We start from the raw sequence: 26,760 nt of genomic DNA, 5'->3' as shown, positions 1-26,760 counted from the left end.
TGAGATCCACAGTCCAGGGACTGGGGCAGTGTATGCTTTGACACCTGTGTTTTCTGCCTGGCATGGGGCATAAGACCTTCCCAAACAGCACTTCTTGGCTGTGTCCTGTGAAAGGCTCAGATCTGGTCTCTGTTAACAACGTCCCTGCTGGCTGACCATCAGGGTATTGAGTTAGGTTGGTATCCATCTTCTCCCCCAACCCAGAGATAAGGGCAACTCTTTCCCCTACATCAGAAATGGAATGGTATTGACTGAACTTTGTCCCTGGTGTTTTTCACCTCATGTTAGAAAGCAGCCCCCTTTCCCCAAGAGACAGAATGACCCCCAATCCACCCCCGGGAGCTGGGAAGATGGGTGGAGCTGGACCACTGTGGTGGAAGTGTTGGGTTCTGGGAAAATTGCTGCTGGTGACCAGGTGCCATGGCCTGTGAGGGGTCCAGAATCTTTGCTTAATCCTGCTCTTCCTCACTGCCCTCCTGTTCTGTATTTTTTTTTTAAGGGGAAGGGCTGGAGGAGGTGAGAATGTGATGGTTGGGTATTGGAAGTCTACATTTTCTTTACTCAATAGTGTGAGAACATACCATATCAGATGAAATTTTTATTTTTTATTAAAACGTTTAAATTTAATTTATTGGGGTGACATTGGTTAATAAAATTATATAAGTTTCAAGTGTATAATTTATAATTCTATAATACAGCATCTGTATATTGTATTGTGAATTCACCATGCAAAGTCAAGTCTCCTTCTGACACTGAATTTTTAAAATTGCCAAACCTTTACATAGTCCCAGGCTACAGTGGGTAACTCTTATAGGTCTGCACATGATTCTTTGTTCCTTGTTGGCTGGGATAGTTTAGAATCACAGGTCTGGGTTGGGGTGCTGACTGTGTGGCCGTAAGCAATCGCTTAACTTCTCTGAGCCTGTTTTCTCATCTGCAAAGTGGGATGCAAAGTATTACCTCTTGGATTGTTGACTGGATCAATTAATATATTTTATGTAAAACTATAGAGTCCTGATGCACGAAAATTTGTGCAAGAGTAGGCCTTTCTTCTCCTGGCTGCCAGCACTGGCTTCCCCCTGGCACCTGGGACCCAGGCTTCCCTCCTCCGGCTGCCCGCAGGCACCCAGGACTGCGTTGGCTTTCCTCCGGCCCAGCTTCATCAGGAAGGATGTCCGAAATGATGCCTGGTCTAATTAGCATATTACCTTTTTATTATTATAGATGCCTTGTACTGTACCTGGCAATAAATGAGAACCCCTCCAAATGTATTTGTTGCTATGGCCTTGTCTCCTCGACTCTCAGAGTGCTTTTAAAATTTAGCTGTGCATTTAGGTGCTTTATAGTCAAGGTTAGGTCAATATAGACTTCTTTCTTGGAACTTCTGCACTAAAATACAGTGCTTTGATGATTACCGATACCCTAGCAGATTTAGATTTAGATCTGGCATGGAGAATCTATTTCAAGCAAAGAGGCTTCTGTTTTAAGCATCTTCTTTGGAAATGCTTTAAAATACAACAGCACTCGGGAGGATATACTCTATTGAGGTATAAAAGGGCAACGTGGAAGTTGTCTTTTTCTGCCTTCTCTGGAAGTTTCTTATGCGAGATCAAGTGCTCCAGCATGTCACCCTTAGCCCTGTCCTCTCGGGGGCCTGGCTGTGGGTGGTCGCCCGGGATCTGGACTCAGCCTGAGGCCTCTGATTAACTTGAGCAGCATCGGGAGGTGGTCGGGGGCCCTCAAGAGTCTCTCTTCCAGTGAGTTTTCTGGGTTCTCTTTAGAGTCGATCTGTTTTCCTGGATCAGCTCTGCGATGACATTTCCTTCTGTGGGGGGCACCTGTGTGTGACTCAGGCCAAGAAGCACCTTCCCCAAGGAATTTGCTACATGTGGTGGCATATCCCGCTGTGGCTTATTCCTACTCTGAGGTCTGTGCCTGGGACCCAGCTCTGTCTAGAAGGACGTCATCTGCATGTGACCTAGGAACAACAGGATTGTAAACTCAACGCAGCCCACAAAGGCAGGGACCATACCCGTAGAGAGGTTCATACGTATTTATCCCGTGAATGAATGTGGCAAGTTGTGGAGCCAAGACACAAAAATCTGCAGATTTTGATTTATTTTGCAAGGAACTAAATGCAAGGGCATTTTTGTTCTAAAGGCATCTTCAAGGGCGATGGGAATGACCCCCCGCTTCCCTCCCACACCTGGAGCTAGAGCAGCTCGTCCTCCAAGGCCTTCTTTTCAGCCATGTGATTTCCACTCCTTCCCATTCACTCAGAAGACCACAGTCGCCATCCTCCTCCCCTGTAGTCTGATGGCTGATGAAAGAAAGGCTGCCGAATGCTGCCGGTGAGCCCTGTCGTCTGGAGGAACATTAGTCTAAATGGCCTGAACCAAACTGTGGCTTTGGGAAAGGTCCCAGAGAAGGCTGGAGACTCCCTGGCTGTGCTGTCTGAAGTGAAAGGGAGATGACATGGTGACAAGGCTGTTGCCGGGTAGAGGCTGCAGAGTTATCACAAGGCCCCGTGTGGCACCTTGTGGAAAGTTACTGGGTTATTCTGTGCCCACTTTGCCAGTGTGTGTGATGCAGAAGAACAGGACACTTGATCAGTCTGAAGAGATAAAGAAGCTAAGAGGAAGTCACCCTTCCCCTCCCATTTCCAATCCTGGCCTTGGATGGGCCACTGGCTCTCGGTCTTCCATGTTCCTCAGGTGACACCAGAGTCCAGGGTAGAGCTTGGGGGAACTTTGCTTAAGAGGCAGGTCTGGGTCAATCTATTTGGAGTTTGGTACGTGCTTCACTCTCAACCCTCTTAAAACACGCATATTATAGGAAACTTGGAAAATAAAGAAAAATGCAAAGGAAAAACAAGCCAACCCATCTGTGTTCCTACCTTGTAGAGATACCACTGTTAACATTTTGGTGTATTTCCTTCTATTTTGCTTTCTTTCTCTGGAGTTGGAGGAAGATATACATATGCATATATGTGTACATTTATGTATTATGTGTATGCATAAATGCATGTATATATACTAGTATCGTATCTGTCTATACATACATGCATATGTGCTTGATAGTCTGCTTTTATTTAACTTTGTATTGTGAGCATTTCATTGGCCAATAAAAGGTCTTGAGAATGCCTTTGGAGCCTGGAATAAAAGTGTTTAGTGCCACGTCTTAGAGCCCAGGCCTGGGGTGTGCTCTGAAGGCTCTCCCCAGCAGACTCAGCCATGTCCGCTTGTCTCGTTTGCTTCCCAAATGGGAGCTGCTGCAGAGTAGGTGTCCTCTCAATCAGCTCTAGTGTTCAAGGGAAATATGGCTTGAAGGGTGTGCTTGGCAAATATGGCCTGGCAAAGAAGAAAAAGATCCTCAAAAGTCAAACACAGATTTTTATCTTTAAAAAAAAGACTGTCTGTGTCCAGGAACTAAAAAGGTTGGGAAATGGAAGGACCATTTTGTCTCTGCCTTGGGAGTGGGCTAGCTTTGGTTTTCCACTAACCTCCCATTCCTGTCTGTAGGATTTGACATGGTTCTTTCTATTTACTTTTCCTTGACCCAGTTTGGGTCTACAGGATTTCCCTCCTGCCCAGAACAGCCTCACACTGTGTGAAGTAAGACATGAGCCTGGGCTCTGGACAGCAGTAATTAATCCTTGTCTGTGCGACGCAGTGGGGATTTTCAGCCTGAGATGGGCTGACAGCACCAGCTTTTATGGCACACGGCAGTCCCACCTGGGCCAAACTATTTCTTCTTCTATTTTGTCAGTAGGTATGTGTGTGTGTGTGTGTGTGTGTGTGTGTGTGTGGCGCGCGCGTGCTCACACACTCAGAGGCATGAATGCTTATGCTCTGTTTCATGATCGGAAGTCAACCTCCAGCACAGCAGGATCTCAAGATGACAGTGGAAATGGCAATCAAAGGAAACACAGTCTAAGCACACACAGCCCTAACACAATTCAAAGACATAGCAAGACTGGGATTTCCTCTTCCATTTGTTTTAGACTCTACTTGCCCAACGTCCATCCCCGGGGCGTAGTGCTGTAGGGGAGGGAGTTTCCTCAAGTGCTACGGATAAAGCATCTCTTCCTCTGTTATACCCCTTGTCCATGTAAATTGCCCCTCTGAGTAAGTGGATAGGAAGATGAGCCTCTGTTTATATACACGCCACAGTGTCTTGCCCAAATGAAATAGGCATTAAAATGACATCTGCCTTCGTGATAATCCGATGGCATTGAAAGTATACCAATTTCTCTAGTTATGATGGGTCCATGACTTCATTCCTAGAGTCTGGGGAAGGTGAATTTCTCCTGTCTCTTCTTCCTATTGTGTTTAAATTCTGGACATTTTTATTTATTTATTTATTTATATTTTTTTTTATCGTGGTTGGGCTGTGGTGAGGCTGTTTTGGGCCGCTGTGTGTTGATAAGAGGAGCAGTAACTGGTAGCAGCTGAAGGACTCACTGCAAAATATGTGAGCGGACAAGTATCTTCTAAGGTCAGATAAGCAACTGCAGCAGCACTGAGAATCCCGAGGGGTGGACTGGTGAGGCTAACGGCAGCCCTCCTAGCGAGATAAGAAAGAAGTCTTGGCCAAGATGCGAGTCTGTCTTTCTGTTGAGGGGCTCAGTCCTGAAGGGGCTTTGGAACCTTGTGGTCACCCAGATGCTGTGGCTGTTGGTGCGAGGGTGGGGGCAGGGAGCAGGCTGAGGCTGAGGGCTCACCTGGCACAGCTGGCCTGCTGTGGAGGCACTAGCAGTGTATGGTCATGGTGTCTCTGGGTGTTGTGAGGTTTACCAAATGGAGTCTCCATTCACCTTGTTTGGAAACATACTTTGGTGCCCAAGGACTTGCATCTGTGAGGGCAGAGAGGAAGACAAAGACTTCGGTGCCTTTTTTTCTTTTCTTTTTTTCTTTTCTTGCCAGTAACTTAGCTACCAGCTTTCTCCTTCAAAGTGCTTGACCCTGTATTATTATTATTTTTTAAGTCCTCACCTGAGGATATTTTCCCCATTGCCTTTTAAAGAGAGTGGTAGGTAGATAGGGAAGAAGGGAAGGGAGGGAGAGAGAAACAATATGAGAGAGACATATTGACTGGTTGCCTCCTGCACATACCCTGACTGGGGGCAGGGAACAAACCACAACCCAGGTACATGCCCTTGACCTGGAATAGAGCCAGAGACCATTCAGTGTGTGGGCTGATACTGTAACCACTGAGCAATACTGGACAGGGCTGACCTTATATTCTTGAACAAGGGCTAGTGATTGCGCCTCCCAAACAATACTTGCGAGTGTGTGCGTGCACACGGATGTGCGGCTGTCCATACAGTGAACACACGCATGCCTCAGTTCATGAACAGATTCATGACTGGCCCTTTCTATGGGGATGGGGGAGGAGCTGTCCAACTCCTACCCCCTCAGAGTCTCCACCCTACTCTGGGCCAAGTGTGATTAGCTTCATTTCAGCCACATTGTGAGTTCCTCTCGCATTTTGTTGACCAGCCCTGGAGCCTGACAACCATGTCCGATATCCCCATATTGGAAAGTTGATCTCCAGATCTTTGGTTGGCCTTTGCAAACTCTTCCTGATTTGGGGACTGCTTGTCTTGCCTCCCACAGCCTGCTGTGTAGGCCTGCACACCCATTAGCATCTGTTCTTGGAACTGGTATTTCCGAACCTCTTCTTTCTGTGATTACAAAATGGTACCACATTTACCTTTACTCCCAAGTTACAATGACTCATCTGCTCAAATAGCAGTCCCCCTGAGCCCTTACTTTGGGGTGCTTTAAATATTTCCACAAGCTAGTCATCGTTTCCCCCGTGTCCAGAGGAACCTCGTTGCTGGCAATGCTCATCATGAGAACACCGAGTCTGGGCCAATGGAACTGTCTCCCGCTGCCGCCAAAGCTGTTGCTGCTGCTGCCAGGGCAGGGCTAGGTATCATGCAGAGGTGGGGAGAAGGACCTGCCTCGTTTCTGTGTCTCTGTCACCTAAGCCCCGAGATAGTTCTCCGTGTGCCTAGAATCTCTCAAAGTGGTCTCGAGCCTCTCAAGCACCTTTTCAGATGCCGTACCTCCTCATTTGCCCGGAATCTCACCAAGTTCCTGTGAAAACAATTCTGGGTTGGGACCTTGCCCTTCTAGCCACAGGGGGTAAGTCACCGCTAGCACCCAGCCGAGTCAGGACCAACCCCAGACATCCCTCCTACAAGTCATTAGTCCCATTCCTGAGCAATCTCCTCACTCACCCTCCCAGTTAGAATGTCACATGTCACCTGTCGCTGGGCATGAACTGATCTGAACTGCTACTAGTGGTGGTTGGACAGAGTATGGCGGGGGCAGGGCCAGGGTGTGCAGCAATAATCTCTGGCCCCATCACCACTAGCCAGGATGCTCAGTGACATGCTAAAGAATTCCAATCTTAGCAATACCCCGTTGGAGCATGTCCTGGGCGGAGCCTGTGGGAGAGTTCAGGGTAACCTTGGAAGGAGCCACTAGCCCGGGTGGAGAGAGAGTGCTAATTCAGAAAATCCTTATAACCAGGGTGTCATTGGGCTGAAGGGCACATCCAAACAGGTACTAAAGAACACCTTCCCTGTTCTCTTTGCTTTGAACTCCTTCTGAGTTCCCCCTTGTAACCCAACATCTCTTAAATACACCCCAAATACAAGGCCACTGTGCTGTTTCTTGTTAATACCATCAACTTGACCTTTCCCCCCAGTGCTGGTGGGCTGAGAGAACTGAAGAACTGGGTCCTGGAGAGCATACTGTGTATTTTTAAAATATATATTTTATTGATTTTTTACAGAGAGGAAGAGAGAGGGAGAGTTAGAAACATCGATGAGATAGAAATATTGATCAGCTGCCTCCTGCACCGCCCCCCCCCCCCTCCCCATCCCACTGGAGATGTGCCTGCAACCAAGGTACATGTCCTTGACCGGAATTGAACCTGGGACCTCTCAGTCCACAGGCCGATGGCTCTATCCACTGAGCCAAACCTGCTAGGGCAGCACACTGTGTATTTGAGGTGGGGTGGGAGGAGTTTTTATTTACCGTGGTGGCAGAGTTTGAGGGGTGGGAGGTGGGATGGGTAAGTGGCCCTCGATGGAGAGTTCTGTTGCCTCGTAGTTAGTGACGGGACTGCATGCAGGAAACAAAACAGGTGCTTTCGCCTGACGCCCTGCTGGTGAGCAAAGAAGACTGAAACCTCAATAGTTTTTAAGCTGAAGGACTCCACTTAGTCAAAGACATCTATATTTTAAAGTTAGACATTCTTTCTTTCCATTTTATTTTGCCATTGGTTTCAGATGTACAGCTTCGCGGGCAGACAACCATCTACTTTACATAGTGTTCCCCTCCATAGTTCAGTTCCCAACTGGCACCATACATACTAGTGGTTATTACAACATTATTGACCATATTTCGTATGCTTTACTTACTTTCCATGGTTATTGTGTAACTCCCAATCTTACATCTTAATCCCTTCACCTCTTTCACCCGGTCCCCTAACCCCCCTCCCCTCTGGCAACCCCCAGTTCGCTCTCTGTGTCTATGAGTCTGTTCCAGTTCTGTTTGTTTTGTTTCAAAGAAATATTTTCATTTCAACGTGCCCTCCATTTCTTCTTCCTTGCCAACATGCGTGTGGCATCCCGCCCATCCCTCCCCAGCCTCGTGAGCATCCTGCAAGCTGTGCTGAGAACGCAGGCCACCGCCCCCGGCAGCTGCCCCACGCCCTGCAGGTGGCTGTTTGGTTCTTGGTGCTTTTGTCTCACCCAACGGCCTCAGCCGGCCACTGCCCTGGCCCAGGTCCCCCTTCTCCACTCCTCCTGCGCTGCATTCAGCTGCGTGGCCTCCGAGCGGCCGCTCTGTTGACTTTCATGCTCCTGCCAGAGATTTTTAAGTTCAGGTCTGATCTTGTCTTCTACTTCCTCTGCTGGCTTCCAGGTCTTTTAATAAAAAAAAAAAGACAACTGGGAATGCTCAAGATCCTCCGTGATCTCACTCCCAGGCTAGCCCTCGAGCCTTATTTTCTCCTTAAATGGTCATATCTAAACTCTCTTCGGAAATGAGTATGCTTCTTTACTTCAGTATACCTGCTGCGGTTGCTTAGGACAGTGGTCAGCACACTCATTAGCCAACAGAGCCAAATCTCAACAGTACAACCATTGAAATTTCTTTTGAGAGCCACATTTTTTAAACATAAACTATATAGGTAGGTACATTGTTATTAGCTTAATTAGGGTGCTCCTAAGCTGACCTTTGCTAAAAACTCAAGGGGCCAAAGAGCAGCATGTTGTTCGAGAGCTGCAGTTTGCCTACCACTGGCTTAGGATGCCCTTCAGTCGTCCCTTTCTGCCCATGGAGATCCTTTATGGACCAGTTTATGGTTCTCAGAGAAGTCCTGGTCCATCCAGTCTGCATTAACCTCTCACTCTGACCCTACAGGATGCAGGGCCAGCTGCTCTGTCCCAGCACTCAGCACAGCCCTGGGGAACCCAAGACCCTCCCTTCCCCTCCCCTCTCCTCCCCTTCAATTTTTAAAGAGTTAGCCACCTCCCATCTCAGACTTCCTGGCATCCCATTTTCAAATGTTTGTCTGTTTGTGACTTAGGCTTTGCATCCTCGTTGCTGGTTTTGAACATGTGGTCCCTATGGAGTTAACTGTACACATGTCAGTCCCTGCCTCAAGCTCTGGGGGGCAGAGCCTCCGTTGTTTATTTTTGTAACCCCCACGGCACCTAGCACGATGCCTGGTAATTGACGGGGGTGGGCAGAGAAATCTCCAGAAACCTCTCTGAGGACCTATGGGAGGTCTGCTGTTCAAAACAAACATTCTTTGGAATTATTTTTCGCGAGTGTTATGCGTTTCTCTGTTTTGTTTATTGATATATGATTTACATGCCGTATAATTCACCCTTTTTTAAGTGTACACTTTCATGAATTTTAACAGCTTTATATAGTTTTATAACCACTGTCATAATCAAGATAGAGAACACCCCCTGTGTGTCTCCCCCCCCCCCCCCGCCCCCATACTATCATGCTTCGCCCCTGGCAGTCACTGGTCTGATTTCTCTCCATATAGTGTTGGCTTTTCCAGACTGTCACTTACAAATGGAATCATCCGTGTGTAGCCTTTTGAGCCTGGCTCCTTTCACTCAGGATAATGCTTCATATTTTGGAAGTCTGATGACCTGAGCCCTAGCCCACACTTTATCTGCACCCTCCTTTCTAATGGACTGGCACAGACATGGATGGGGGTCTGTGTGAGTTTCAGTCCAGGGTCCCAGCTGCTTTGTCTAACCCACTCCATAACCACACCTCCCCCCCTCCCCAGAACGGCACCTGGAGTAAGACAGCCTCTCCCCGGGCCCTGACCTGTCATCCCCGTGGTTGTGGGGGGCCCAGCGGAGGAGGAGAGCTGGGTGGATGGGGTAGGTGGCCACTAAATTCCTCCCTTGGGGAGGGGATGGGAAGGGTGACGAAGGTCAGGCCTCTCCTGGCTAAAACAACAGAAGTGGTTCCAGCTGCCGAACAGCTGGAGGGGGCCGTCTGCTTTCCCTCAGCGGCGTGAAAAGCCCTTTAATCGGGCGGGCGTGCTGTTGTCAGGCCGGCCGAGGAGGTGTGTGGAAGAAGAGCAGAGCCCTGTGGTACAGGCCGCGCCTTCCCTCTGACCTCCCTTATCTGCCCTCCTCCATCTTCAGGAGCCCCGCTCCAGCCCCGCCGGCCGCCCCTTTGCACCTGTGTAAATGCAGTGGCTGCGGGGTCAGGGGAGGGTGAGGGCGAGCTGGCAGGAGCAGGGGTGTGGGTTCTCAGTGCGGATGATGGATTAGATAGTGGCTGGGTGAGTGATGGTTTAAGGGGAAACCGCTCTCCGTTCCTAAAGGGGCGGCCCCGGAGGAAAAGGCCACGGTTTGCTTTTGCAGACGAGGAAGCAAGTGACAGAGTTTTGCAGACGAGGAAGCAAGTGCCCAGAGGCGGCTGGTCCCTGGTGGGAGAGTAAGAGGCTGATGTCTGGAATGTGCTCTCTCTTTTTTGTTCCAGGTGCAGGCTCCAGGAGTGTCTCTCCCTCCCCCCCTTCACCCCCCCTCCCCCCTTTCAATAGCGGAGTTACCTCCCAGAAATGCTTTGTAGTGCCTGAGTTTAAAAACTTGAGCTGGGCCCTAGCTGGTTTGGCTCAGTAGATAGAGCTTCAGCCTAATGATGGAAGAACCTGGGCCTCACAGGCAGGCCGAAGGTGTGCTCTACCACTTGCTCGCTCAACCTGGCTGAGCCTCAGTTTCTCCTCCTCCTCCTCCTTTCAGTCAATACTGGTCAAGCACCCCTTTGGGCAAGGCCCTGCTGGGCACTGGGGACCCAGCAGTGTGGCACCAGTGGATCTTGGTTCCTGCCTCAGGGAGTTCATGGATTAGTGAGGAGGAAGAGCAAAAAGCATAATGGAACAATTAGCCCTATAATTACAAGTGTGACAAAGGCCACAGGGGGAAGCAGAGGGTGTGTGCTGGCTCCTCACAGGAGTCCCTGCCTCTTTGGGAAGTAAACATCCCAAGGAAGCCGAATGTGCTCTGAGATCAGAAGGGTGAACAGGAGCGACCACCATGTGCCAGGCCTGGAGGCAGGCAGGACAGGGCAGTGGGGCTGAGGTATTCTGCCCCACTGAGGGCCCAGGCACCAGGATCCTTTACTGTGACTGCTCCCTACTCAGCAGGCACACGTTCTCCTCCCCATTCCTTCCAAACAGGCATTTGTGGACGGAGCTGGGAAGCCCACTGTTATTTACAAATCTTAATTCTGTGGGAAAAAAATGAATTCAGTGTGTGAAAAATCTGACATATAAATGAATCTATTTTATTATCTGGCTGTTGTTCTTACTGGAGTGCATGCGTATGGTAGCTGTCAGAAAAACCAGAGTGCTAATCCCATTGGCTGTTAAATTATACTCAGTTCAGTTCAGTTCAGCCAGCCTGGGCATCTCAGATTACTGCCTGACTGATGGGTGACAAGACTTGTCTGCAGGGTGGTGGGAAGGCTCCCTGCAGGCTGTGGGAGGTGGCTCTCAGGCTAAGCCGGCCTCCTCCGGAGGGAATTCCATGGTGACTTAGTGACGACGTGCATGATGTATGGATACTGTCTCAGCCACTTTGGTACATTCTCTTCAATGGCTTTACTTCAAGGGGAAAATAGGGTGTTTATGGTTTCCCTTATCTAATAGATGTTTCTTGGAAGGAAAAAAGGAACAACCTGCTTTCCTTACTGCATTGGAGAGCTTTAAGCTTTTGGTGGTATTTGGACAAAAAATATCTCTTTTCTTAGTAAGTGACTCAAAAAGGAGTTTCTTATCTAGGATATATGTTAGGTAAGGATTGATAGCCACCCATTCATTCTTCAAATAGGTATTGAACAACTGCTGTTGATCAGGCAGGGTGAGGCCCAGTGTATAGAAAGAGGAATAAGAGAGTCTTTCCTAGACATGCAAACACATGAATGATAATGTCACATGTTGAGGCTTTGATAGAAGTATGAGCACAATACAGCTGCAGGTTCAAGGAAGCTAGCGGTGGTGTTTAAAACATGAAAGCATTTGCTTTTTAGGATGGTAACCTCGGTGGTTGTATGGAATCTGAATTTGACTGAGGAAGAAAGGTTGGGGGCAAAGAGTCAAACATCTCGGCAAAAGATAAAGGACTGAATAAAGTCATCATGGATGAGAGGGAAGCCAGCTGGAGAAAGAGGCCCTGCTGGACCCCCAGCCATTTCCACCACCACAACTGAGCCAGAGGGGGAAGTCTTCGTGGATGTTTCAGCCCCAGCCAAGCTCCCAGCTGAATGCAGCCAAGTGTAATCTCAGCAGATACCACGTGGAGCCGAAGAAGCTCCCAGCTGAGCCCAGCCAACCTGTAGAATTGAGAGAAATCACAAATTGTTGTTTGACACCATTACGTTTAGGGTTGGTTTGTTTTGCAGCAATAGCTAAGTGAGTCCCTAAAGCTGTGTTATATATGAGTTTGTTAACAAAAAACCCTCAAATTAGTTGAGTTTGGTCTGTGGTTTTTGAGTCTGATATCATAAAGAGGAAGGCTACTTGCTACTACAAATTGTGGCTGTCTCACAGTGATGGGCCAGTGCCCCGGTTGCTTATTATGGTTCCTACACCAACTTCTACTCCTGGGAAACATGCAGAGATAGCGCATGTTACCAGAAAAATGCCCGTGTAGAATTTTAGACACAGGTTAAGTCAGCATGGTACAGGTGGAAGTGAAGACCGTGAAACCAACTCCATACTGCAAAGAATCAAACGTCTCCGAGATGGAACCTTAGGCTGCTTTTGTTGTTCCCTACATTGTCATGGAAACTTGGCAGTCCGTCAAACCTAACACAGCTTGTGGTATTGGAGTGGTCTCTGAGCAAAAGCTGTGGCAGGGTTTGCATTCTGCTCTGCTGGAGGCTGCAGGGCCCAGACTGGCGTGTGTGCCTTTCAGGCAGAAGGGATTGTTGGCCTAACATTGATTTCCTTTATCCCCATCTCTTCTATGGTGAAGGATTCCCCCCGTTGGTAGCTTGCTACTACAGTAGGAAGGATGGATTATTTATATGTATTTCAAGTGCTTGTCCTACTTTACAAATGTGAGCAGACCACAAAATGTGTGTTTGCTTTGGAATCATTCACTCCCCAAGAGGAGAGAGGGGGGGAGAAGCTTGCAAATGCACAGTTGTTCCAGCCCCTTTTGTTTGGCTTTCTTATTACGCAATCATGTTTAACATAATTATTTTGTTTTTGTTGTCTTTTGGTTAGGCAGAGGGAAGGGAATGTATGTGAGGATTTTAATGAAAATACTATTTCCTCCCAGAGGGAAATGGCTCAGCGTTTGCCTCACTGGGGAGACAGCTCGCCTCTGCCCAACACCAAAAATTTCCACCAACTGCAGTTGCTTTTGAGCCCACATCAGACTTCAGTGGCTCGGAGGCTCCATTCTCGCAGGGTGACTCAGACTGAGTTTTGTCTGTGTGCTGAGAGGACTGACCCAGGCCACACGCTGGTGCTGGAGACTTCTAGCCCGTACCTCCTGGGTCCTGCAGAAGAGAGGGAAACATCTATCTTGCGGCTTCAGGTGAACTATGAAGAGCTCTTGAGCTGTCCTGCTGTTGACCCATAAGCAATGAGCTGATTTCATGTCCAGTTTCAGGATGTGGAAATTATCATCACAATCTGCTTCTTCCTCCTCCCCCTCTAACCCCCTCAATCCAATCTGAAATTCCAGTGTTGGCCTATCTCCTTTCCCCTCTCAAACTGTGCTTTTGAATATGGTAGCCATTGGCCACATATGGCTGTGCAAATTTAAGTTAACTAAAATTAAATGCAATTAAGAATTTAGTCCCTCGGTTGCAGTAGCCAAGTTTAGTTCTTAATGGCCATGTGTGGTTTGTGGCTACCATGTGGACAGCCCAGACGTAGGACATGGCCATCCCCACAGGAAGTTCTGAGGACTGTGTGGCTTTGTAGCATTGCAGAGACCTTAGGACTAAATCCTCTCTTGTCCTTCAGTGTCCTGTTCCTTTGCCATGTCGTCTTGTTTGTGTGTCTGCCCTAGAGTGCAAGCTCATTGAGGGCAGGACAGTGTTGGTATTGGTCTGCTTCCCACTCCTCCTGCAGTGCTGGGCTCTTCACAGTACTCTCTTGTTGAATGCAAAAGTAGATGAATGGGTGGCTAAATAAGTACCCTGTTTCCCCCAAAATAAGACAGTGTCTTATATTAATTTTTTCTCCCAAAGTCGCGCTAGGTCTTATTTTCAGGGGATGTCTTATCTTTCCATGCACTAGGTCTTATTTTCGGAGGATGCCTTATTTTCGGGGAAACACGGTAGTGTTTGTGGACCCACGGTAATCCCCCTGGGGCCCTGGAGGTTTTGATAGGATAATTATGAGGGCATAGTCATCCTACCCAAACTCCATTTTATAGAACTCATTGCTTCTTTTTTTTTTTTTTAAACAATCACAAACACACACAGTTTCTAAGACAGTCGAAAACAAGATGCCACAGTTGATTGAAGATGGTCTTTAGCAAGAGCCCTGTGCTGTCCCGGAACTTTTTCACTTGGCCTCAGGGATCAGTAATTTCCAGCTGGGACCTCTTGGGAGCTCTTCTGAAGCCGGAAGGATGTCCATGTGTGAGGCAGGTGGAGCTTCTTCTGAAGCTCTTTAACCTGTCTGCTGTAGACAGAGTGTTCCCCTAGTTATTAAGCTGGTTTCTGGCGTCTATGTGGTGCCTATTTTGGCCCAGCGAAGGCCGTTTCCAAACCGAATTTATGGCCTGTAGTTCAATGCCATGGTGACGCCTGCAGCTGACATCCCCTGTGAGCTGAGGAGGAGACCATAAGGTAACCTCCTGAAGTATGAAGAGAAACTGTCTTTTTTGATTTCTGTTTGTTTGTTTTTAAGGCGAACAAGACCCCTATGAGGAGGTTCTCACACTAGGCTTAAAGTGGGCAGGGCTGTCCTATCTAGACCTTCAGGTTAGGGTCTGGCACACAGTAGGTTCTTGACGAACAGTTTTTGATTTTGTGAATCAGTTTTGCAGTTGGGCCAGAGTTGTTTTTAGCTGTGTCACTCTGTCATAATGAAAGGCAGAGTGGGTTAGTGGTTAGAAGCAGGGTTCTGGAGCTAGGCCTTGGATACCAATCCCAGCATGGACATGTACATACTGTGTAATCTTGGAGAAGTTGCCTAACCCCTCTGGGGTTCAGTTTTTTTATCTGTAAAATGAAGATCATAACATACCCTGCCTCAGAGGGTGATTATGAAGATTAAATTGTTAGCATATTATAAGTAATATATAATTATCAGCTTTTATTAGAATTACTCTTCAGACTTCAGGTCTGGTTACCAGATCCCTGTGACTAAGGATGGGTCCCTTGGTTTTCCCAGGCGTTGGAAGGTACGTATATTTCCGTCCTCGTGTGATCATGAAAACAGAGGGCATGTTGTTCCTTTGCTCCTGCTGATTCACGTGGCCAATAACCTAACAAATAGCTCTTAAGAATCAGTGCGTTGTTTCATGTAAATAGCCCTGACTTCACGGACAAGGAGCGAGTGGTGTGACGACAGCAGTGCCCTAACCTGCTCTTGGCCAGCCTTGTGCGTGAGGACAGTGGGTCCCGCCGTCTGGCCCGGCGTCGGCTGCTCACCAGGGAGAATGACGGAGCCAGGTCTGGCTGTATTCTAGGTGGCAGACAGATCAGGAATGGGACTCAGGGAGCCATCCTGAAAGAGGAAGGGAGGCCAGCTTTGCTGTCTGCAGCCTCCTGTGTTCTGTGCCGTGTTCAGCTGGACCTTTGGGTCCCACGCTTTCCCTGACACACAGTCGGTTGGAGGGTGGGGGCTGTAGTGGCAGAGGGGCCGGGATTGGGGTGGGAGAGACACACCTCTCAGCCTCAAGGTAACTTAAGTTCTGGGGTGGAGCCAAGGCAGGAAGCTGTGCCCACTGCTGCCCACCATGTAACTCGGGAGGGAGGGGGAAAGCTTAGAGTGTGAGGATGGAGAAGAGGCCCAGGGATCCTGGTGGGGGTGCCGGGGGGAGAGGGGCGGGAGCCTGGGAGGCCAAGCCTGTCACCTGCAACAGCTTCTTCTGAGCTAATGCCACGTGGGAAACGCCATGACAGGGATGCTTCTTCGCACAAGAATGGCATGCCCAGAAGGCTCTGATGATGGGAATGTGTTCACAGGCAGAACAGACAGTATCCTCGTCATGTTCTGAGTTGGTGCTTCCATTGTTTGTCAAAGCACATAATCAATGCATCACACAAACTGTGTTAAGAGCCATGAAGGAAAAGTGAGGTGTGAGAGGTTATACAGGGGGTCCATCCTCACCTGTGAGAGTTAGGGAAGGCCTCCCAGAGGAGGTGACGTGAGTTGAGGTCTGAAGCAGGGGTGGGAGAGAGGGGAGCAGGAGCAGTGTGTATGAAGGCCTGGAGTTGGAACCAGTGTGGCTCCTCTGGGGAAAACGCAGGCCAGTGCCTGACCAGCAGCCAGCAAGGAGGGGACAGAACGGGAAGTGCTGAGGCCAGAGAGGGGCCTTGGGTTAGATTTCTACAGGACAGAAAAGCATGTGAAAGTCCCCAAGGGCAGTAGGACACCAGGTTTTAAGTGTGGGCAACCTGAGGGGAATTGAGGCTGGCGGTTGTATGCCCCCTCCTGCTGTCCTATCAGCTCATCCCTCCTCTGTGTGCCTGCCTGGGAGGTGGCAGGCTTCCTCTGGATGTGACTGGATATATTATTGATCTTTATCCTAGAGCACTAGGCGCTATCATGAAACACGCTCAGGACATTTCATTTGGGGCTCTGGGCAAGACTTAGGTTGAACCTCTGAGTGTGGAGCTCAGGGCCTCTGAAGGGAGAGCCACGATGCACATCCACCTGACGAAGCCTGTGTGGTGCTGTCAGCCCTCAGCTCTTCCTCCCCATGCTGAGCAGCCAGCAGCAGGCAGGAGGTCGGGGGTGTGGGTTGGGGTGGGAGAGAGTAATGAAAGAGTAATAGATTTGGGGCTCAATATTACTCCGGGTTTGTAGCTGGGAGGCAGTTGGGCATTCATGGACAGGCTTGGGCTCTCTTGGAATCTTTCCAGTAGGGGACGTCTGTTTCCAGTGCTTCCTTTAGGAAATGGCACTGCCTCTGGACCTCCCTCTGCTGTTCTGAAAAAGGCTCAGCGAGTCTCATCTTTTTGCTTCACTCAAAGGCCTGCAGTTATACTGAAACAGGGGTTGTGTTCACACCTTCCCTGTACCCTGTGATCTTGGTGTGATCATTCAGTCAACTCCAGCACAACTGCAGCCGGATGTGTGCTCATGACATTGCCATGCATTGCGGGATACCCCTTCCCTCGCCCCACACTGATGAAGAGCCTTCAGTGTGCCCAGAGCTCTGCTGTATGAAGGTGGATGAGAGGAGACCCAGCTCTCAAGGCCCATGCTGTGGAATGGTGGGCTGTTCCAAAGGAGCTTGTAGATTGTATGGCCTCCTGTTCACAGGGGTTCACTGATAAAGGTTCATAGTTGAATAAGTTTGGGAGATGCATCATCATAAATGCCCCTTCCTGGTTACCTATTGCTATGGAACAAACTACCACTCAACTAAATGGCTAAAACAACCATTTATTATTATCCCTCGCAGTACTGTGGGTTGATGGAGATCAGCTGGGCTTCTCTCTTGGGGTCTCTCACGCAGTTACTTCCTTTCATCTCTTTTAGTTGCAATAAAACAGTAACTGGGGGTAGACTCTTCAGAAGTTGCTTCACTCACATGTCTCCAGGCCTAGGTTGTCTGGGGATTTCTCCCTGCACATGGTTTCACCACATGGTAGCTTGGGCTTCCTCATAGCATGGCCGTCTCAAAGTTGTTAGGCTTCTTACATGGCAGCTGGTTTCCTCCAGAGTGAGTGTTGCAAGAGGCCTGGGAGGAAGCGGTAAGACTTTGTATGAACTTGCTTGGAAATCCCCAGACATCACTGCCACAGCATTTTATTGGGTAGGTAGGTTAGTGAGGCCAGCCCAGATTCATGGGGAGAGAATTAGACTCCACAGCTCAATGGGAAGAATAACATAATTTGCAGCAATCTTTTTTTTAATTTAATATATTGTATTGATTTTTTACAGAGAGGAAGGGAGAGGGATAGAGAGTTAGAAACATCAATGAGAGAGAAGCATCGATCAGCTGCCTCTTGCACACTCCCTACTGGGGATGTGTCTGCATCCCCTTGACCAGAATAGAACCTGGAATCCTTTAGTCCGCAGGCCGATGCTCTATCTACTGAGGCAAACTGGCTAGGGCAATTTGCAGCAATCTTTAATTTACTGGTATCTCTTGGAGATTCACAATGCATGAGAATGTATCCAAGGTGTCTGAGAAGTCCTAAAGAAACCTGCTTGACTCAGCATTTTCCAAGCTGATTATTATTGTTATGTTTAAAATCTTACTCATAGAAAATCATGTACCTTGTATTCTGCCAGAGAACAGTGGGCCGAAATGAAAGAGTAATAGATTTGGGGTTCAATATTACTTTCCAATAAACAAAACTATCCAAAGATGGAATTGCTAGGGAGTTCCTAATTTGGGGAGGTACCAAAAGAGAGGACTCGTGACCTGCATGGATGGGAAGGCTGGATATCCCAGTGGGAAAAGCTTTGATTTGACTTCTGGCCCATCAAATGAACCACTTACAGCTCTGTAATTCTGGGCAAGTTACCTCTCTCTAAGCTTCCGTCTCCTTATCTACGAAATAGACGGTTTCTATTTCCTAGGGTTGTTGTGAGGATTGATGAGATAGATCCTGTGGGGGAATTACCCAGCACAGGTGCCTTCCTTGGTGAGACTTTGTGGCTGCTCAGTTCCCTTCCACAGCAGGGTTTACTAGTACTAACTTCGGGTTTATTCTGGACTTGCTAAGTAAATCAGTATTGTAAGTCATGGGCTCGTCCCTAATTTTCTCGCAAGAGTAACCTCTATACCCTTTCACTTTTTCCAATCTAGTTTCTCATAAGTGACCGTGACCCTCAGTGCAACCTGCACTGCTCTAGGACCCAACCCAAACCCATCTGTGCCTCCGACGGCCGGTCCTATGAGTCCATGTGCGAGTACCAGCGAGCCAAGTGCAGAGACCCAGCCCTGGGTGTGGTACATCGAGGCAGATGCAAAGGTGAGTTGTTTACATCTCTGCCCAGTTGAGGAGAGGTGCTTGGGCACCACAGCTTCCTGCATGATACATCCTTAGCAGGGGGTGGTGGTGGTGGTAGTGGGGAGTTGGGGATCTCAGAATGAGTCTATTTATTTGGTTTGCTATCCTATCCCTCTACCCTTTCTACCAGGGAATATGAAGTGAACGGTTCTACCTGAAGAAATGAGCACTTTTCTGTCTTTGAAACTGGCTCGGGCTTAGAGGGATGTGATGCCATGTGGCCAGGGCTATTTATTTTTATTTTATAAATGGAGATGCTTAAAAATAGCGAGACATTATTGCTGGCTTCTGAACAGGGGTTCCAAATTGTTGGCCAAGAGTTCTGGTGTTTTCTTTGGTCTGCTCACCTGTTTCAAAATATTAAAAACATTTGAGACAACATTTAAAAATTAGGAGATTCAACATCAAATTTCTGGATTTTTGTGCTTCTCACAAGAAATTGGAAGCTCTGGGAATATCATGTTTGTGTTCCCTCCCACCAGGCAACACGCGGCTAGAGCTGAGCAGCAGCTACCTCCTGCAAAGGGGAACCTGCTCTCCGATCTGTCACAGTCCTCAGCACCCCCTACGGTGTCTCCAAGCAGAACGCTTCTCTAATTGATGTCCCTTTCCTACCCCCCTGCAGATATTTGGATTTGTGACTGTGGGCTGTTTGGAGCCATTATAGGAATTGTGGGAGGCGGAGCAGGCCTCTCGGGGCCTCTGATTTCCCGAAGAAAGGGCTTGCCATTCTTGAACTAGAAAACGTCTTGGAGGCTCCATGGGCTTGCATGTTTTTTTTTTTTGTTTGTTTGTTTTTAAAACATGATCCTCCCCCCCCCCCCCCTTAAAAAAATATATTTTATTGATTTTTTACAGAGAGGAAGGGAGAGGGATAGAGAGCTAGAAACATCGCTGAGAGAAACATCGATCAGCTGCCTCCTGCACACCCTCTACTAGGGATGTGCCTGCAACCAAGGTACATGCCCTTGACTGGAATCGAACCCGGTACCCTTCAGTTAGCAGGCCAACTCTCTATCCACTGAGCCAAACCGGTTTCAGCAAGCTTGCATGTTTTTTTTTTTAATAAACCCAGAGAAAAATAAGAGAAGTGGAATGAGTTTTGGGGGGCACTTAGAAGAAAAAATAAATAGAATGTGGTATAAATACAACCCCGATTTGCTAAGAAGAGCGCTGACAAGGAGGATGGGCCCATGCACTCACTGGCCCTGCCTGCCACGAGAGGAGCCAGTTCTGTGGGGCTCCCCCGGATTGTGGTGCGGATGGATGCGAGAGATTCCTTGGGGTGCTCAGGCTCCCAGGCCCGGCAGCCATGAGCTTGCACGGCGCCTGCGCGTGATCCAAGGAAAGTGTGACATCTGCTCGCTCCTCTCCTCTTCCAGACGCTGGCCAGAGCAAGTGTCGCTTGGAGCGGGCGCAGGCCCTGGAGCAGGCCAAGAAGCCGCAGGAGGCGGTGTTTGTCCCGGAATGCAGCGAGGATGGCTCCTTTACCCAGGTGAGGCCTTGGCCCGGTCTCTCTGGCCGGGGGCCGAGACGAGGTGCCAGGCACGGGAGGGCCGCCCTGAGTCTTGGCTCTCTGGGCAACAGCTGAGGCTCTTTGACACCCTCTGCGCTACCTTCTGGTGCCTACGCTCCCCCTCCTGGACCCTCCGCACTGCCCCTTGCCAGCTGGCAGTGGGCGCTGAGAAGGCGTGTGCCAGTCCGAGCCAGGAAACTGGCATTGCTTGGTCCCCGTCCTCCTTGCTGGCCCTCTCCATTTTTCTCTTCTGTCAAATGGAGGCTGATTATTTTTTCTTATCCTTGCCAGTTTCCATGGGCAACCCTGGTATTCCCTTCACTATTTATTGCTACCGCTCTCTGCTCCCCACCCCAACCCCCTGCCTGCCCCCAAGTCCCCCAGTGAGGCAGGGACCCCTTGGAGTACAAGGTGTTCTGTGGTGCTTGGAGTATATTGTGTGTGTGTATGTATATGTGAGTGAGTGGTGCCTGCGTGCGTGCATGCATGTGCATACACTCATGTGTCTGTGTGCACACAGATTTTAAAGTTTCTTTTCAGGCAGTCCTGCCTCTCATCCTGCTCTGGCCAGAGCTTTGTGTAAAAGTAACGCTGGCTGTGTTGATGTTGGCTCAGACTATTTCTCAAACAGGCAGCAGGGGACAATAGGACAGCAGGTTACTCCTTCATAAGCGTTTAGGCTGGAGGTGGGGCGGGAGGTGGCTGGATGAAGGCACTGTCCATGAGAGTGGCGAAGGCCACTGGGCAGGGGTGAGCCAGCAGGGGGTTGGGGATAGTCCTGGTGCCTTGACTTTCCCTGTGGAAGAGAGCGGACATGGATGGAAGCAAAGCCGGCAGAGGTTTCAACCACCCATGCAATTTTGAGCCGGTTGGGCAGAGGGTGTGGGCTGGCTTTCGGGCCCATGGTTTCAGGTCTCCTTTCGGGGCTGGGCCCAGGGGAAGGCTGCTTTCAGACTGACCACCAGCTTAGGAGACAATGTGGGGAGTGGTGGGGTTGGGCCTCGTATTTTCAGAAATTCCCAGTGGATTCAAATGTTCGTCCAGGACTGAGGGCCACTGCATTAACACGGACCTTGGCTCATGTTCTCACGGAAGCCTCACTCCAGGCCTGTGCGGTAGGTGCTGTTATCTCCATTCACAGAAGATGCAGCCACAGCCCGGCACAGAGTGGTGGAATTGGGATGCAAGCTCAGCTCTCTCCAGCTCCAGAGGCCTCCGCACTCTGCTGTTCTCTGAATCCGCAGCTTTAAAGGGACTCTGAGGTGTGGACTGGCAAAAGGCAATCTAGTGCTGTGGTTAGCGCACTGCTCCTAGTGCTGTGGTTAGGGTACCAGACTGCCTGAGCATGACTCCCAGCCCCCGCCCCTCAGGCAAGCCACTGAACTTTTCTGGGTCATACTATCCTTAGGGGAAAAATGGAGATTACCTCCATTGTTATACATAGTGATAATTACTATTATATATTATATTTATTATTATGCTACTATTATTACTATCAATAAGCATTACTATAGCTTACCTCATAAGGTTGTGTTGAAGATTACATGAGTTAATGCGTGTAAAACACTTGAAACACATAAACTGCTGTATAAATATCTATCATCATCATCCCCATCTCCACTCTGGCTCTGCTCCGCACATCTCCCCAAGATGTTATGAATGATGTCGCTTAAGGAAACTAAAACCTTGTGTTGAACCTCCCCAAGTTTGAAAATTGATTAGCCCTCTCCTCAATTTTTTTTTTTTATTACAGTATTTATTCTAGTGGAAAGAATGCAGGCAATCTTTGAATATGAATTTGAGAATTCACATACCGGGTAGAAAAACAGACCTCTCTCCGCTGAGTTTGGGGCCGAGATGGAGTAAAGGTCATAGGAAGGAGGCAGCATCTCTTCCCCCCTCCCCCCTTTTCTCTAGGCTTGTGTAATTCTGAGCGTGTTGCTTATGAGGGCGGTTGACCCCTGCCCTCCTGGTTCTGAAGTGTTTGCTGCGGCGTGACAGACAGCTGCTGGCCAGCTTTTGTTCGGGCGAGGCCCGGCCGGACCAGGTGGTGTTTTCGGGGAGAGGAACTGCCCGATTAGTCAGGGCGGAATCGCTAAGTGAGAGGCCCCTGAAGTTCAGCAAAGGTTGGGGAGGCACTCAGGAACCCCTCATTTGTCTGACACGGTAAGCACTGCCATGTGTCTGCAGGCTCACGGCTGGTCACCCCGGTGGGCAGCCGGGCAGCCAGACAGCCGGCCGGGCCCGTTACAGTGATTGAAATGGATGTGCTTTTCCCCTTGATCAAAGACACTGCAATAACTTCACAAAACAAGGCTGCCTCTTTGAGTGAGCGTCAGTCGCACTGATGGGCTGCCAAAAGGCGAGGGACAAATTGCTTTCTCCCTCCCCCAAACCTCCACCAGCACTGGGCTGGACTTTTTTTTGTTTATTAAGACTGAAACCCAGAGATCAGCTATGGCTGTGCTGCTTACCTGTTCTTTATAACATTGATAAGCATGTATCTTGGCGTTAATAAAACATGTTAGACCTGTGAATTACGACAGTAACATACTCTTGAAGTTCAGAGAGGGAGGGAAGGGGCTTGAATGGGACTAGGATTGTCTGGCATGGGACACAGCTTGGGACCACATGACTGGCTTGGCTCTAATGGGGTCCATCTGGGATGCAATGATCTCTGTTCTCTTCTTTGTTTTCCCTTGTCCTCTTCCCTCCACCCTAGTGCACACAGCAGAGTGGCTGGTGCACATTAGATTTTTTTAAAGCCTTGATACGAGTCCACATCCCACACCATGAAGTCAAATTCTGGAAGTGGGACCTCAGGTGATGCCAGTTTGTTGGATCAAAATTACGAATGGCCCACTGCTGTCAGGGCTTCGTCACCCTTTTTCTTTTTTAAGTTTTATTGTTGAAAATTTCAAAAAATATATATGTTTTTATTGATTTTTAGAGAGAGGAAAGGGGAGGGAGAGAGAGAGAGACAAACATTAATGAGTGAGAAACATCAATCAGCTGACTCCTGTTGAACCCCATTAAAGCCAAGCCAGGGTGATCGGGATCAAGTCTGCAACCAGTATATTTGCCCTGAGTAGGAATTGAACTGATGACCTCTTGATGCATGGGTCAACGATCAACCACTGAGCAACACTGGCCAGGCAACATCACCCTTGTTCTTGATTGCATCATTGGAACATGGAGTTACTGCTCTTTGGTGACCTGCTGAGTAAGGTCGGGGGTCTGTGGTCTTTGTCCTCTGTGGTGGCCTTATCTATTTTCTCTTCTGGGTATCAGGAACGCGGCTCCTGACATCTGTTCTACCAAGTTCTCTGCCAAGCAGTTGCCCAATGCCCGAGCTGATTCACAGAAACCAGAGCTGTAGTAGAAATGTATCGGATCACAGCCACCAGGAAGTGGCTGGAGCATGTCAAGCTTGTGCATCACGGGATAATAACAATGGCAACTCTTTATTGAGTACTACTTGGTGCTAGGCAGTGAGTTTTATACTCATAATTCTTTATTAGGACCTTTTGAGGTAGTTATTAATACCCTATTTATAACAGAAATATGAGCATCAGAGGGGTTGAATAACTGGTTCAAAGTCACTAACCTAGAAAGGACTTGTACCCAGCCCGCCTAGTTTCAAGGCCTGTGATCTTAACTTTTTTATGCTATAGAAGGGTCCCTTGTTATAAATGAAATTTATATCCTATTGTTGTTCTAGAAGTCCCCTCTCTGATGCTGTTGACCGACTAGTCAAGCAAACATTTTAAAAAATCCTTTTGATTATGGAAAATTTCAAATATATATAAAAAAATAGAAATAATAGTATAATGAATTCCATGTATCCATCACCCAGCTTCAACAATGATTGACATGTGGCTGGCTCTGTTTCATCTTATCCCATTTTTGCCTTCCACCCCAAATTAGATTGCTTCAAAGCAAATCCCAGACAATATTTTTTTAATTTCAGACAATTTGAGCTTTGCTATGTTCTGAGCTATGCGCTGGTTGCTATGGGGGATTCAAGAAATGTCGTGACCTGTGCCTTCACAGATCTCACATGCAGAAGAGAGATGAAGACATATGATAAAGTAGCCAGTGTATGGGATCATACATGTACAACTGGTTATATTTCAAATACTCAGTAATTTACAAGTCAGCAATTAGAATCCTGAAAGTACATACTTTAATGTTAAGAAAATATATACAAATTAAAAATTTTGAACATAAAAATTACACCTGAAACAAAACTAAAAGGCAAATGATATATATTATTAGCCTTAGTGACAAAAGACTAATATTATATAAAGAATTCTCACAAACCAGAAAGAAAAAAATTCTAGTAGAAAAATGGGCCAGAGATATTAACAAACAGGTTACACAATAACAGATGGCCAATAAGGGAAAGTGAATGATGTCACTTTCCTTAGTAATGAAAGAAATATACAAATAAAAATAATGATGTGTCGCTTTGCTTGCCAAATTGGTAAAAATTGGAAATAGCTTGAGTGAAGGGAGAAGGTGACCCCCACATCGCAGGTAAGGGAGTAAATTGGCACTGACTTTTTATGACATAACTTTGCAGGATGGGTGAAAGTTTTTCATTGTGCCCATATCTTGAACCTGGAATTCTACTTCTAGGAATTTATTCTGAGAAAATAATTAAAAATAAGTGCAAATATTTAGCCACAAGGATTTCCATCTAAGTTTTGCTTGCAGTAGCAAAAATTTAGAAACAACCTAAATATCCAATAATAGCCCTAGCCAGTTTGGCTCAGTGGATAGAGTGTCAGCCTGAGGATTGAAAGGTCAAGGGCACATACCTCGGTTGCAGGCTCTTCCCCGGGCCGGGCCCTGGTCAGGGCTCGTGCAGGCAGCAGCCAATCGATGTGTTTCTCTCACATCGATATTTCTCTCTGTCTTTTTCTCTCTCTTCCACTCTCGCTAAAAATCAATGGAAAAATATCCTCAGGTGAGGACTGAAAAAACAAAAATACTAAATATCCAATAATAGAGAATTGCTTAAACAAAACACGTTATGACATAGCCACACACTATTTGGCTAGTAAAATGGTGTGTTGCAAAGTGTTATTCTATATATGTGTATCTGTAAGTATGTTAGGGACTCAATTAATAAAAGAGAGAACTTTTTTTATTTTTTTCTAAATAGAAAAGTTACACATACTTTGTAAAAAAAAAAAATTCTGACAATATAGAAACACATAAGGCTGGAAGGAAAAGCCAGCAATTTCATCTTCCCGAAATAGGGACAATGAAGTCTATAACCCTCTAGATCTATTTTCTTTGTGAGTACTTATTATTTAGGAAAGAAATGGTATAATATCATATATTGTATATAACACTTCCTTAAACTAATTATATTGTAGACTTATTTCCAGGTTAGTTACATGTAACGCTACCTTGTTTTTAAAATGGCTGCCTTGTATTTCATTGTATGAATGTACCATGAGTCCTGGAAATTTGGGGATTAAGTTTTTGGAAGGTGACTATTGGGTCAAAAGGGCATGCACTTTTTCAGGCATTTGATGCATGCTACCAAACTGCCTTCCATGGTGTTGAGCAGTGGTTGTTATCAAATACATTCCCAAGCCATTTTAAATTTTTGTGTAGATGGATTGTAGCTCTAATAATACTATAGAATATAAAACTCCATTCATAATGTTGCCTCTATATGAAAAAAAATGTGTTAGGTTTCCTATCAGTGGGCTCCATGCCCCAGGAACAGCCTTTCTTGACACAGATCTGTCTGGCACTAATGCTCTCCTCATTTTTACTTGTTCTAATCACTGTTCCTCCACCCATGCACACATATACGTACTCTTTTATTTTCTGAAGTCTTTTTTTTTTTTTTTTTTTTTTTTTGTATATAGGGGTCTGGGAAGCTGTACTTTCTTCTTCATAAGGCTGTATTCTGAAGTTGGAAGCCCAAAGAAAATGTGTTGTGGCTTTTTGGCAAAGACAGTGGGCTCCCCTTGTCAGCATTCTATAGCTCTTACTGTTGTATTTGCCAAAACCTAGGGAATTACAGCCTATTTCCTAAGAGCCTGGGCTTGAGTTATGAAACAGGCCTTGATATTCTTTTTTAACTCCTCTTCCCCGCCCCCCACCCCTGCCCGCCTCCTCCCCTACCCAACCCCACAGAGTAGAACTGTGCTTCCTGAAGTCACCCCTACAGCCTGAGTTGTGTGACTAGCTTGCCCTGGAAACACCTGGGTTTCCCATCTGGGCCTCCCTCTTCCAGATCCCCAGCAGGCACGGGAGGTATCGGAGATTTGCCTGGACTGTGAGCTTCTGTTGGCCTCAGCTGATTAAACATAGACAGGCGGGACTGTGGGGCATCTTCACAGGGTGAAAAGGATTTGTCCTGTTTTTGATGCGCCAAAGAGTCCAGAGGCTCAGAAGGCTCCAGTACTAAGACCCTGGTTGCAGCTGAAACCGGTTAGGTTCAGTGGATAGAGCGTCGGCTTGTGGACTGAAAGGTCCCAATGTGAATATCCAGTC

At 47.6% G+C, this 26,760-nt stretch overlaps 1 protein-coding gene across 6 annotated transcripts in view; it reads left to right on the top strand.

The window, feature by feature from the left end:
* SMOC1 (SPARC related modular calcium binding 1) overlaps positions 1-26,760 on the top strand; it is a 137,458-nt gene that overhangs the window by 45,317 nt on the left and 65,381 nt on the right. For all 6 annotated transcript variants that reach the window (XM_084893305.1, XM_084893302.1, XM_084893299.1 and 3 more), the window contains exons 2-3: positions 18,518-18,683; positions 20,105-20,217. In XM_084893305.1, coding sequence (XP_084749431.1) covers positions 18,518-18,683; positions 20,105-20,217 — 279 coding nt within the window. The remainder of the gene's footprint in view (positions 1-18,517; positions 18,684-20,104; positions 20,218-26,760) is intronic.

The sequence above is a fragment of the Pipistrellus hanaki genome (assembly GCF_964339955.1).
Source record: "Pipistrellus hanaki genome assembly, chromosome: 1".
Classification (NCBI taxonomy): domain Eukaryota; kingdom Metazoa; phylum Chordata; class Mammalia; order Chiroptera; family Vespertilionidae; genus Pipistrellus; species Pipistrellus hanaki.
The sequence above is the reverse complement of the archived record's forward strand: the minus strand, read 5'-3'. Positions and strand labels throughout refer to the sequence as shown.